The sequence below is a fragment of the Branchiostoma lanceolatum genome, chromosome 1 (assembly GCF_035083965.1).
Source record: "Branchiostoma lanceolatum isolate klBraLanc5 chromosome 1, klBraLanc5.hap2, whole genome shotgun sequence".
In the NCBI taxonomy this organism is placed as follows: Eukaryota; Metazoa; Chordata; class Leptocardii; order Amphioxiformes; family Branchiostomatidae; genus Branchiostoma; species Branchiostoma lanceolatum.
In genome coordinates this window covers 1,855,159-1,869,164 of record NC_089722.1, presented here as the reverse complement: position 1 = coordinate 1,869,164, position 14,006 = coordinate 1,855,159, and the positions used below count along the sequence as shown (strand labels likewise).

General features: G+C 41.8%; 1 protein-coding gene and 1 long non-coding RNA gene across 2 annotated transcripts; both read left to right on the top strand.

Moving 5' to 3' along the window:
- The first annotated feature begins 108 nt into the window (after window positions 1-108).
- Window positions 109-7,085, top strand: LOC136429216 (tRNA pseudouridine(38/39) synthase-like). Its single transcript, XM_066419094.1, has 6 exons — window positions 109-697; window positions 1,964-2,092; window positions 2,808-2,942; window positions 3,576-3,677; window positions 4,787-4,867; window positions 5,916-7,085. Exons 1-6 carry the CDS (start codon window positions 317-319, stop codon window positions 6,432-6,434), a joined length of 1,347 nt encoding a protein of 448 aa, XP_066275191.1. The 5' UTR covers window positions 109-316; the 3' UTR covers window positions 6,435-7,085.
- A 3,911-nt stretch (window positions 7,086-10,996) lies between these two features.
- Window positions 10,997-12,452, top strand: LOC136429228 (uncharacterized). The gene is made up of 2 exons (XR_010754716.1): window positions 10,997-11,270; window positions 12,363-12,452. It is a non-coding gene; the product is annotated as an uncharacterized lncRNA (long non-coding RNA).
- The last annotated feature ends 1,554 nt before the right edge of the window (window positions 12,453-14,006 follow it).

Here is a 14,006-nt window from a genome sequence, read left to right as displayed (position 1 = left end):
CTTTAATATTTTGTTGTCAACATTTCATAGTCTATTTCAGTAAACTTTTACTAAATTATCGTAATAAACTTGTAATACTCCTGAACTGAATGGACTCTTCCATCTCATTTGCGGCATATCGCACAGAGTGGAAGTTTCATCTCGGCAAGTTTGTCAATTTCACGATTATTTCATTGCCGAGAACCCCATTTTCCAAGCGCAAATCTCACATGTTTACGAACATCGTCTTCTGCATACTTTCAATTCATGCAAGACACGGTAGGTGTGACTTATTTGGGTCCGTAGCGTAAGACGTGTGCCCCCCTCCCCACCTACGATGGCGCTCTCCGAAACTCGGAAACCCGAAGACTTCACTAGAGAGGAACTTATCGTAAAAGTAAGAGAACTCGAGGACATCGTTACAAGATTACAAAGCACGGATAACACAACAGAGCAGTCGGCAACACAGAAGAGACAGCGCAGACAGAAACAGCAGAGAGAGTTCGACTTCACGAAGTACAACACGAGGCACGTGGCGCTGAAGATCGCCTACCTGGGCTGGAGCTACGACGGGTTCCAGAGTCAGGACACCACCGACAACACCATCGAGGCGCGGCTGTTCGAGGCGCTGACCAAGACAAGGCTGGTAGAGAACAGACAGACGTCCAACTACCACCGGTGTGGTCGCACGGACAAGGGCGTGTCCGCTTTCGGACAGGTGAGGCAGTAGAGAAATTATGAGATCATAAACATAATTTTGTGACCTGCAGTGGCCCCTTCTCTCTGAAAGGAGGAGGAACGCCCGCCTCACCTTTTTCTATAAGCTAGTCAATAACTACATCAATATTAACACAGATAGTCTACTGAAACCAGCACAGGGGCGCACCCGGGGGAGCCACACGCTCAAATTTCAACCACATAACGCCCGGACAGACTCCTACAAACACTCATTCTTCCCCCGCACAATCCCCGAGTGGAACGCCCTGCCTGGCGCGGTTGTGACGGCTCCCACCGTTGAGTCATACCGCGCCAGGCTGGAGGCCTGCCCGCCTTAGCCTGGGACCTCCTCACCCCCTACTTTGCCCCTCACACCTGGTTATCTGGGGGCAACAAATATGATGATGATGATGATAATAATTCATAGTCTCGTTGCAGGTGTAACAGGGACTATCATGTAACAGTGATAGCACCACACCAACTGCTCATCCTATTGGGTCATGTCCTTTTAGCCTGGTGGTTACTAGTAGGGGGTGTGAGGTTATGATCCGGGGCCGGCGCAGGTTCGAGTCCCGGGGCCGGCAGTTTATGTTACTCCCTTTCTTTGTTTCACAGGTCTATTTCTTGAAGACTGCAAGCAAGAGATAGCCCTACAAAAGTCGCCGCGGCTAATAGCATTACAGAATTTTGAACAAGAACTTTTTGCATAGCTTAATAAAAAGTTAGAGATGTTTTAGGATAGGAAAGTGGCTATTGACAGGATGATCCTGTCAGCAGTGGGGAAAATTGCACTGTTGACAGGATAATCATGTCAGTAGTAGTAGAATAATTTGCACTGTTGACAGGATGATCAGTGTCCCTTCACCAAAGGTCATACCTGCTTATAAAACCTCCTTGCTGCTTCGTATTCGAACACAGAACCTTCCCATTCCAGTCATCAACCCTCACCACAAGGTCACCATCATTGAATACATCACAGACACTGCCCTAGCCGCGGCGACTCTAGTGGGAAGACGTATTTACTTGTATATTATACAGGAAGACACTGTATAATATACAAGTTGAAGTAAATACGTCTTCCCACTAGAGTCGCCGCGGCTAACACTGCCCTAACTTTTAACCATCCAAGATTTTTAAAAAGACTACATTTTATGTTATGAAAACACAATGCCACAGTACTAAAAGAAGTGAGCATACAGCCTCTCAAGGCAAGTTTTATCTTTCAGTAATTCAGTCACTGGTGTCTTATTCGATCTTGAACAAACAGGTGATTTCGCTGGACTTACGGACCAATCTGACAGAGGGCGCTGGTGTCATCCCCAGACCGGAAGGAACAGCCAATCACAGGGAGGGAGACAAAACCACAGAAATCAAATATGTTTACATCCTCAACAAGGTATGTTGTCAATGGTTACAAGTTACAACATGTCACAATGTGACATCTATGGTCAGAAATGGCAAAAATCTTTCGGAAAATTCATAGGATTCGGATGAAATCAATTTGTTTCAATGTTATTTTTTAAAGTGCCGAATGATCTATTTTTTTGAGCATGTTTTTTTTTTCATGTGTGTTGTATGTCATGGTCCTAGCCTGGACTCACAGACTTCTAAGCATGAGTTTTTTCCATGTGTGTTGTATGTAGGTCCCGCCCCCAGACATCAGGGCCCTGGCCTGGGCGCCTGTGGACCCAGACTTCAGGCTCCTAACCTGGGCTCTCAGACTTCAGAGTGGGTTTTATTCCATGTGTGTCGTATAGGTCCTGCCCCCAGACATCAGGGCCCTGGCCTGGGCACCTGTGGACCCAGACTTCAGGCTCCTAACCTTGGCTCTCAGACTTCAGAGTGGGTTTTATTCCGTGTGTGTTGTGTATGTAGGTCCTGCCCCCAGACATCAGGGCCCTGGCCTGGGCGCCTGTGGACCCAGACTGCAGGCTCCTAACCTGGGCTCTCAGACTTCTAAGCATGAGTTTTTTTCATGTGTGTTGTATGTAGGTCCTGCCCCCAGACATCAGGGCCCTGGCCTGGGCGCCTGTGGACCCAGACTTCAGGCTCCTAACCTGGGCTCCCAGACTTCTAAGCATGAGTTTTTTCCATGTGTGTTGTGTATGTAGGTCCTGCCTCCAGACATCAGGGCCCTTGCCTGGGCGCCTGTGGACCCAGACTTCAGCGCGAGGTTCAGCTGTCTGCAGAGGACGTACAAGTACTTCTTCCCTAAAGGAAACCTGGACATCCAGCGCATGCATCTGGTAAGATGTCTTTTACAAACTACACACACCTAGTAGTGACAGGAACAATATACTATAAAGCCATTTGATATTGTGGTTTGTAATTTTAGCAATAAAACTACAATCACAGCTTCCAAAATCGCCTATGCTAACAATGGGTTACTATCTGATTGGCTACTCTCACTAGCCAATCAATTGCTTACTTATCCCGGAAACCCCTCCTCCATATATCCTAACTACTAAATGCGCTAATTACCGTATGCCTCAAGACCATGTATGTTACAGGTGGAAAGGCAACAGTTCACAGCATTTGATTTTAAGTAACTGATCTTTACTTGTGAAATACAATGTAGAATATATATTAATACAGTACAGTAAAGCCCCTATCTTGCTGGACCTGCAGCACATTGGCGACCTCACTGCATCCTAAATTGGATTTGTGTTACTCTGGACTTGATGGGAATGTCATGCAAAACGTAAAAGTATGACTTAAAAGACAATAAAACACACAAAACATTTGTTTTTATCAATGAAATTTGTCGTGCACGTTGTCAAGTTGCTTGGTCGCAGCCAGGTTGCCTACTTCAGTACTTGACCATACCTGATTGCCTGTTCTTTTGTGTCAATGTTCATGGTGTTTCTGTTCCCACAAAGGCTGGCCAGAAGTTGGTCGGAGAACACGACTTCAGGAACTTCTGTAAGATGGACGTGGCTAACGGAGTGGTCACCTTCATCAGGAGGATCATATCTACACATGTAAGATATCAGCAGTGCACTCTTCTTTACTATGTTGTGATTGCCATATTGAATGGGGTCGTGTGGCGTAGCGGCAGAGCGTTCGACTCAGAACCAAGAGGTCCCGAGTTCGAAATCCTGTCATGTCACCAATCTTGTGCCCTTGGGAAAGGCACTTTACACGACTTTCCTCACTCCACCCAGATGTAAATGGGTACCTGACTTCGGTTGGGAAAGCCGTATTGAGGTCACCTGTTGGCGCCGAATGGCAGCCCTTGCGACAGTTCCACAAAATGCAAGTGTGGATAAGATATTATATACAGTTGTGTGTTGTGTAGTGTATGAAACCTGTAATACCCTGCATCAATTCAGCGCTAGAAAGGCTGCCATTGCGGGTAATTTCCGACCAATAAAAAAAAAACATTATTATTAAAGAAACAATGTTATGTTGACGGATGAAGAATGACTTGAACACTTGGATATCTTAAGTGTTGCATATACCTCAATAATGAGTGATGTTTGCCAAAAAGGAGTTACTCAAACAACTGAATATGATTTTGGATCCAGTTGTTTGAGTAACTGCTTTTTGGCGTATCTTATTACCTGGATGTCTAATCTTCATCAACGTAATGAGTGATGTCGCATTTGATTTAGTAAATCTCTTTAAATTCACAATTTTTTAAAACGCGATGGTACCCAGGGCCGTAATGGCAGTTAACGTTACTTCCAGAGACCAGGGAGTACAGTTCCCTAGGTTGCAAACTGTATTTCCTCCATGGCCAGCTAACTCCTCTGGCATGTTATCCGTCTATTTGGCAAATTTCTACGATTTTTCCAGCGACCCGTGGAGCCTGGTAGAGGCTAAAACATACTCCAAACAGATGTTTCCTGTTATAATAATGGTTTATTTGATTCAATTAAAATTCCTTAACAGTAATAACCAAATGGCAGCCAAAGGCTGAATTGCGTGGCCATGTGATTACTTGAGACAAAATACTACTTTCGTGTTAAAACATTGACATACACTGTTTGATCTATCTTTACATGTCTTACTTAGGTTGAAACCATTATTTACATTAAACACAACACATAACCCTGTTAACACCTGATTGACCTTTGCCCTCTGCCAGGTGCGTGTGACAGGTGTGGGGACAGGTGGATACCAGATGTGTGAGTTCCAGGTGGTTGGCAATGCGTTCCTGTGGCACCAGGTGGGTTTGTCATGGTGACACACATCTTAAAAGATCTGTGTATTGTTTTCATGTAGAATATGTAATACTTTGGGTTTGTCATGGTCATAAATATCTTAACTGATCTGTGCATTGTTTATATGCAGGTAATGCACTGTACTGTGTATTGTTTTGATTTAATTGTATGTAATAATGACTTAGTGTCATTGCTAATGCTATTACTCTTTGTTAAATATTTGATATTTGATTAATATTATAGTGATACTATATTTTACAGTGTATATGTTAGCAAAATATTTTCAAATTGAGAGAGCTGCATTATATATTGGAGGGCTTCATTGTAAAGTTTGTCATGGTCATGAACATTTAAACTGATCTGCATAGTTTATTCATGTAGATATATATGTAATACTCTGAAATCAGAATTGCGTGTCGCTTTGTTTTAATTATGTGTAATAATCGCAATATTCTGGCGCTATTGTTAATAAGCTGTTTGTTAAACAGTACCATCAATGTCAAAGTGATATTTTGGTATCGTAGGCAGCAACACACAAGTTTTTAGGATAATTTTGTTTAAAGTTGATGTGGGTTGCTAGGACTGATATTTTCAAATTGAGAGAGAGCTACAGTATATATTGGAGGGTTTCATTGCAAAGCTTGTCATGGTCATGAACATCTAAACTGATCTGTGTATTGTTTATTATGCAGATATAGGTAATACTCTGTACTGCGTATTGTTTTGATGCAATCATATGTGATAAGTACTTTGTGTCCATGCCATTGCTATTGCTTTATTTCGTAAACAATGTAATTGTCATTAAAGTGATACTTCATTGTATAATAAAAAGAAACATACAAGCTTTTGAAATACTTGCAATTGAAATTGTTTGGGGTTGAGAGAGACCTTCAGTATATGTTGGAGGGCATCATTGTAAAGTATAGATACATGTACAATTATGAAAAGAGGGAAGAAATGTTTTCCTATCTTTTCTTCCAAATTTTTTGGTTACAGAGTTAGGCAGCAGAAAGTTCAAGGTTTAAACTTAGCCTTTTGTTCCCCTTTTTACAGGTGCGATGCATGGTGGCTGTCTTGTTCCTGATTGGCCAGGGCCAGGAAGAACCAAGCATCGTCGACGACTTACTCGACGTCGACCGACATCCCAGGAAGCCTCAGTACCACATGGCGTCCGAGCTCCCGCTGGTTCTGTACGACAGCACGTTCGACGGCGTAGACTGGATCTACGAGCGCGAGACCCACGAACAGACCTTACACCACCTCCAGAAGGCGTGGTGCGGCCACGTCATCAAGACAAACATCGTAAGGAGCATGCTGGATTCCTTGGAGACCGTACAAGTGCCGAGGGATGGAGAGAAGGAGGGAGGCGGACCTGAAGGAGAGATGGAAGACGAGGAGGGCAGAGGTCGTGTGGAGATCCTGAAACAGAACGAGTCGTTGATAGAAGGCACGAGGACGAAAGTGTACCGGCCACTCCTGGAGAGACAAAAGTGCGAGAGCCTGGAGGACAGAATTGAACACTACTCTAAGAAGAGGAAACTTGATGCGATTGACACTGATCAATCATCGTGATGGACGGCTGTCAGATCCTGTGTTAGACCATCTTTATTAGGTCATAGAGCTATCTTTACATCCGAAAATAATTTCATCAGGCTGGTAGAATATAGGAGATTCTTTATACACAGCCAGGTATTGATCTCACCTGCTAACATTACATTTTAACTGATCTGAAGCCACCTACATCGGCTACTTATAGCCGTGAGAAGCAGTACTCCAGTCAGAAGCTCTGAAGAAGGTGTCTGACAGACATCAAAATGTTAGCAGGTGAGATCAATACCTGGTTGTGTATAATTACTATAAAGAATCTCCTATATCCAACTATCTTTACAGTTGACATCAAACTATAGACGTAGCGCAAAATACTACACATTTATCTGATATATTCAGTTCATATTGAATTACATGTGGACTATTTTGAAATGGTCATGGTCTGCGGGCCAATGACGAGTTCACATTAAGACATGTAAATTTAGCCACTGAACCGATCGGAAAGTCTTTTTTTATTGAAAGTAGATAATGTCATTTTAAGACTACCACCGATTAGTGCATCCCAATGTAGTAAATGAAACTTATTTGTCAAGAATAGTCATGGCTGTGTTTGTACCGATGACAGACGTCGGGAAATAATAATTCAATTAAAGTCAATATCATTGGTTCCTGTAATCCTTTATTTCACAGTGTCATGTGATGAACAGCCACAGGGATAGGGACACCAGTCTTGGTGGTGTGTGGTGTGTCATTCAGCACCAGGATACTTGGATACTTGGATACCAGGGACAAGGATCATGTATTTTTGGTGTTTCATTCAGGGACAGGGGCACTGGTCGTGTCAAACCTTTTAATACTAGACACTTCTTAAGTTAAAAGGCATGTCCTCAATGAAAGGTGCAAAATAGCAATTTTAGGTTCGAAAAATAGATCAGCTAACTAGGTATAAGAGGACGTACTAAGGGACATTTAGAAACTGTGCAGCTTTCTTACACCAGATCAAGTGTATAACATAGAAAGCAGCAAACAATGGTAAAGTTTGCTACAGTCATTACTGCATAACATTTGCTAAGCAAGATGGGCTACAAATGACAGCAAACAAGACTTTCTTATTTGTTTAGAAAGCCAGAAAAACTGTAAAATGGGAACCGCAAGTTATTGTCTTACATGTGGCTAATCAAATGGTACATGTATGTTAATGGATTTGACATAAATCGCCTTACACAGCCTTCAAGATCAGTGAAGGGAGCGATCTGACTTGATCTGTCCGAGGGCCTTGCTAGCTGACTTCACCTGCCAAAGAACCATTCTGGGAACTGAACTGTTATGTTTCCGGCTGCTATTTGAATTCTTCAGGTCTACTCAGGCGACAGCCGTTATTTTGGAGGACTTCCACCGGTGCCTATGATTTCTTCCAAGCCAACCATCAAAACTAATTTTGTGGTACATCTTTAAATTTGTAAAACATAATACTAAATAGGGTGTTGGGAAAATGAAGAAAGCATTGATGCTACCTGCAATTTGCTTCATATCAAGACATACCTGGTAATAATCAAGTGGTAACAGAATTTGGCACATTTCATTGAGAACGAGGCATAAGATCAGTAACGTTAAGCATGAGCCAGAATACATGTGAACATAAAGTACATTTATTTCAATATCTTCAGCCGAGGTAAAATATTGGCGAATACAACATTTTACATAATGTACACAAATTCTTGTTTTGCTGCATCGACCAAGTTTCTCCATACATGTATTTGTAAAGTAAATCTTGATTGATAGAACAAATGTGTGATTATGTACTTCACCTAAACGTGATGGATTGTTTGGTGTGACTATGTTAACTTCAACTTAAGATACCCCCAGATCCATTACCCCTCGAGGGACAAAGTTGAGGGGAGGAGATCCCAGGCTAAGGTGGGCAGGCCTCCAGCCTGGCGCGAAACGATGGAAATGTTAAAAGACATTTCAGACTGTCCATCACAGTTGGCAGTTCAAACAATGATAACATGGCAATTAGCAGTTTGACCTGTGAGAAAGTGGCTGCATGTCGGTCTGATATCTGCATCTAATCTTTATTTTGCACTTTAATGTTTTGACGGAGGGATTGGTCTATACTACATCATCTATCAAAGGAAAGTAACAAAAATGAGATGCTGCAAGTATTGTAAATCTTGAAATCTTAGCAGTGTTTTGTCTATGATTTTCGTGGCGACCTCTCCGCAAATTCAATAATTTTGCAACTATGTATTACCGATATATTTCTAATCTACGTGTACTACAGCACTTTAAACGAACTCAAATTTCTACATGCAAATCTTTCTATATAAGAAAACAACCAATAACAAAATGCCAGTGTCTAATGATACGTTTCATGTAATGTTAGCGTAACAAGAAATGTAACGTTACTGTGACTTTTTTTTTAAAGTTTGAGACAATAAAAAGGACTTACAAAGTTACCGTAACTTCAATCAGAAACTGCTGATTTGTGGTGGACTTGTGAAGTTCCTGTAGGCAGATGCATGTTGTGTTCCTACGTCTTCTGTACGACAGCGATCCTCGTACGACCAGACTTCAGGCTTTCACACTTGGTGAGGATGCTGATAATATTACGCCAGTTATCCATAGTGTTCAATTTGGCGTCTCCTCAGAACTTTCACAAAAAAGCGTGAACTTTGGGCGCCAGTAACCTCCCTTTCTCAGAAATGTATACCAGTTTCTTGGTGGGTTTAAGAAGGAGTAACTGTTACAACCTTTCTTGAAGTTTGAAACGTCGTTTAGCAGATAGAACAACGAGATTTAGCGGTCGAGCAAGTTTGGAACACGTTCGCAGTAGTGACGTCACGATCAGGTTGCTTGGCAACGGGCTCAAGTTACGGCAAGGATTGGCAATATATAATAAAGCGAACAACATTTCACGTTATAAAAGTTGAAAGTGGGTAAAATAGGAGTATTGTGGCTGCTCTATTAGGGACTAATAACTCTGTACATGTGGTGATAACAAGCAAGAGATAAAACATATTCTATGTGGCTTCTATAACGAAAGAACATTGTCAACGTAACGTTATGGTAGGAAATAAAAACACTTCCACGCACGCAAGGTCCCGTGTCTGAAAAGTCACACCTTGAGACCTTGAGCACGTAGAAGAACCCACCACATTTATCGAAAACAGTAGGGGCCTTTCCCGGCGTAAGTGGATGAAATACATCTGTCCGGATATGCAACTTGTTCTGTTCAATACAAATCTGGCGTGTTACGCCATGAGGCGTTTTACCGGTTATGCAATTCAAACAGAATTCAAACATAACAAACAAAGACAGTGTAGGACTTTGCTCATTTGTATCCGAACGTTATATCGAGTACATGTCCAGATAACTCCAACCCTAGATTCTACGCTGAACTTAGCCATGAGTGACGCGTATTTGTACCTATTGCCTTGACGTGCAAGTAACACTAACAGCTGTTCGATGTCACAACTCGGACTCGCTTTGTATGCTGAAAACTAAGTCGCTTAAACAGAGTCTTGAGAAACGGACTTTACAAAGTACTTACCCTCCTCCCACTGGGTATATTGATTACTGAATCTTTGCTATGTTCAATAAATCCCATGAATTCACAGACACGTGTGATTTTGATCTAAGTAGTATGAGTCACTTGTAGTTGTACGTTTCTAACATATGGAGGAATATAATTAATAGCAGGCAAACAATTGCTTTTTATCAGGAAATTTAGATTTTCAAAATGATCCTGTCAGAAGTATAAAAATTCCCGCTGCTGACAGGAAAAATCCTGTCAGCAGTGGAAAAATCTGCGCTGCTGACAGGATGATCCTGTCAGCAGTAGAAAAAATTGCACTGCTGACAGGATGATCCTGTCAGCAGTAGAAAAAACTGCATTGCTGACAGGACGATCCTGTCAGCAGTGGAAAAACTGCACTGCTGACATGATCGTCCTGTCAGCAGTACAAATTTTTCTACTGCTGACAGGATCATCCTGTCAGTAGTCACTTCCGTAAGGCCGCAAACTTCTGATATTGGGGACGGACAATAATTGATGCGCGCGTGGATGTCATCCATACAATAAAGACAGTATGGCCTTATTACCCATCGGGAAAGGTTCCCTGTCCTTGGTGCTGAATGAGGTTTCGGGACGTTTCGTCACCGAGACGTTTTGCCGTCAGAAGATTTGCCGTCACCTGTAACCTTACAATTGATCTATGAAACTATAATACAGGTTTATACAGATCTAGATCACTGTGTACAGCATTTTTTTGTTACGTTTAGGGCTTGGGTAAGAGTTACTACTTACTATTTTGCAACTACGGCATTCTAAAAAGATAGAGGCATTCTGAATAAAGATAATCTGACTAAGGGTGACAAGAATAGTTTGCAATGGAAACTTGCAATAAAGGAAGTAAAATAAATGAAACCAGGGAGCCTATAAAGACAACAAACTAACGTTATTGAGTGCAAATCAGATAATATAAAAGATGGTTTTGTCCGGTTTCTTCCCCGACTATTGTGCGCTCATTCACATCACGTGACCTCGTAACTTACAGAATGACGTCATTTTTCTTGTTTTCTGACAACTTTTTTTTCTATTTTGCAATTCCCTGCATTATGTATAATATAAGATTACGTAAATTTCGCAGTATCTATGATTCTATTGTAGAGATAGACCCCGAATGCCTTCAAATCAATAACATTTCGACGTCCACATCACAAAAGTCCATTGTTTGGTCATGGAAAGTTTCATTCCCGGGCCAAGCCCTTCTTTCCGATGACGTCTCGTCATCATGTCTCTTCAAATGAAGAGCATTTTCCGGAGAAATCCGACAAAGAGACAGAAAAAATGGGAAGGTAAGTGTGCGTAGATATCCTGAATGGCATAACTCAAGGCTGGGATACAAACATGTTATTTTTTTCCACATCTTTCATTCGAACACGACCTTGATGGTCAATGACGCAGCAAGATTTGACCAAAATGGGGATGTGGGTATGGGAGTAGGTGGTCAAGGTTTTGTAAGATTAAGTTCAACATTGGCTTCTAGAGGACATCATAAAGTTAAAATTTCGTAATATCTATGATTCTATTGTAGAGATAGACCTCGAATGGCTTCAAATCGATAAAATTTAGACCTCCACTGTTTGACATCACAATAGTCCATTGTTTCGTCATGGAAAGTTTCATTTCGGGCCCAAACCTTTCTTTTCGACGATGAACTCGCCATGTCTCTTGCCATGAAGAGGATTTTTCGGAGAAATCCCTCAAAGAGAGAGAGAAAATGGCAAGGTAAGAGTCCGTAGATATCCTGAATGGCATAACTCAAGGCTGGGATACAAACATGTTGCTATTTTTCACATCTTTCATTCTGGCAAGACCTTAATGATCAATGACGCAGCAATATTTGACCAAACATGGGGATATGGGGGTAGGTGGTCAAAGTTTTGTCAAATTAAGTTCAACATTGGCTTCTAGAGGACATCATAAAGTTAAAATTTCGTAATATCTATGATTCTATTGTAGAGATAGACCCCGAATGGCCTCAAATCAATAAAATTTAGACCTCCACTGTTTGACATCACAAAAGTCCATTGTGTCGTCATGGAAAGTTTCATTTCGGGGACAGACCTTTCTTTTCGACCATGAACTCGTCATGGCTCTTGCCATGAAGAGGATTTTTCAGAGAAATCCCTCAAAGAGACAGAAAAAATGGCAAGGTAAGAGTCCGTAGATATCCTGAATGGCACAACTCAAGGCTGAGATACAAATATGTTACTATTTTTCACATCTTTCATTCGGGCGAGACCTTAATGATCAATGACGCAGCAATATTTGACCAAGCATGGGGATGGGGATAGGTGGTCAAGGTTTTGTCAAATTAAGTTCAGCTAGCTTTGACTTCTCGATGTCATTATGAAGTTAAAAGTAGAACATATTTGGTCCCGCAGAGCTTCGTATGTCCCGACTAATGATCGAAGATTGCCAAAAGAACCTCGCAGCAGCGAGAGTGTCGGAACAAAGACTGAGGTCAAACGTGACTCGGCTGGTGAGCTTAATTAGGAATTTATAAATAGTATGTATACTATGTGTGTGTATGTGTGTGTGTGTGTGTGTGTGTGTGTGTGTGTGTGTGTGTGTGTGTGTGAGAGAGACAGACAGAGAGAGAGTGTGTGTGCGTGTTTGTGCATGTATGCTTGTGTGTGTGTGTGTGTGTGTGTGCGTGTGAGCATGTGTATGTACGTATGTATAGTGTGTATACATATATATATATATATATATATATATATATATATATATGTGCTACTGTGAGTGTGTGTGTGTATGCTTCTGTGTGTGTGCACGCTTGTGTGTGTGTGTGAATGTGTATGCGCGTTTGTGTTGTGACTGTAGTATATATGTGTGAGAGAGTGTGCGTTTGTGCGTATGAGTGTGCGTGAGTGTATTTGTGTATGTGTATTTGTGTGTGTGTGTAATTGTGTGTGTAGTATATATGTCTGTGTTTGCGGTATGTGCGTGTATATCTGTGTGTGTGTGTGTGCTGTGTGAGTTTGTGTGTGTGTGTGTTTGTGCATGTATGCTTGTGTGTATGTGTGTGTGTATGTGTGTGTGTGTGTGTGTGTGTTTGTATGCCTGTGTGTGTGTATGTGTGCTTGTATGTGTGTTTGTGCATGACTGTGTGTGTGTGTTTGACCGAGTGTGTGTGTGAGTGAGTGTATTTGTGAATGTATGTGTGTTTGTGCGTGTACCAGACTGTGTGTGTGCTTGTGCATGAAACATGTCTGTGTGTGTGTGTTTGTGTGAGTGTATGTGAATGTGTTTGCATGTATCCTCTTGTGTGACTGTGAGACAGAGAGTGTGTATGTGTGTGTGTGTGTGTGTGCATGCCTGTGTGTGTGTGTATGTGTGTGTTTGTGTGCGTGCGTGTGTGAGTGTGTGTGTGTGTGTGAATGTTTGCTTGTCTGTGTGCATGTATGCTTGTGTGCTTTTGTGTGTGTGCATGATTGTGTGTATGTGTGTGTTTGCCCGAGTAATAAGTGTGTGTGAGTGTATTTGTGAATGTGTATGTGTATTTGTGCTTGTACCAGACTGTGTGTGTGCTTGTGCATGTAACATGTCTGTGTGTTGTGTGTGTTTGTGTATGCTAATTTTTATGTATGTATGTGTGGACATGTATGCATGTATTTTTGTGTATGTGTGTTTTGCTTGTGTATGTTTTGTGTACGTGTTTGTGTGTCAGTGTCTGTGTGTATGTTTGTGTGTGTTAGTGTGTGTCTGTATGTTTGTGTGTGAGAGTGTGCGTGTGTATGTATGTATGTATGTGTATGATGTGTGTGTATGTTTATGTGTGTGTGTGTTAGTGTTTGTCTGTATGTCTGTGCGTGTGAGAGTGTGCGTGTGTATGTATGCTTTGTGTGTGTGTGTGTGTGTGTGTGTGCATGTATGCGTGTGTTTGAGTGTATTTGTGTATGTTTGTGTGTGTATGTGTATGTGTGTATGTGTGTGAGTGTGTGTGTGTGTGTGTGTTTGTATGAATCCTCTTGTGTGACTGTGTGTGTGGGTGTATGCCTGTGTGTGTGTCTGTGTGTGTCTGT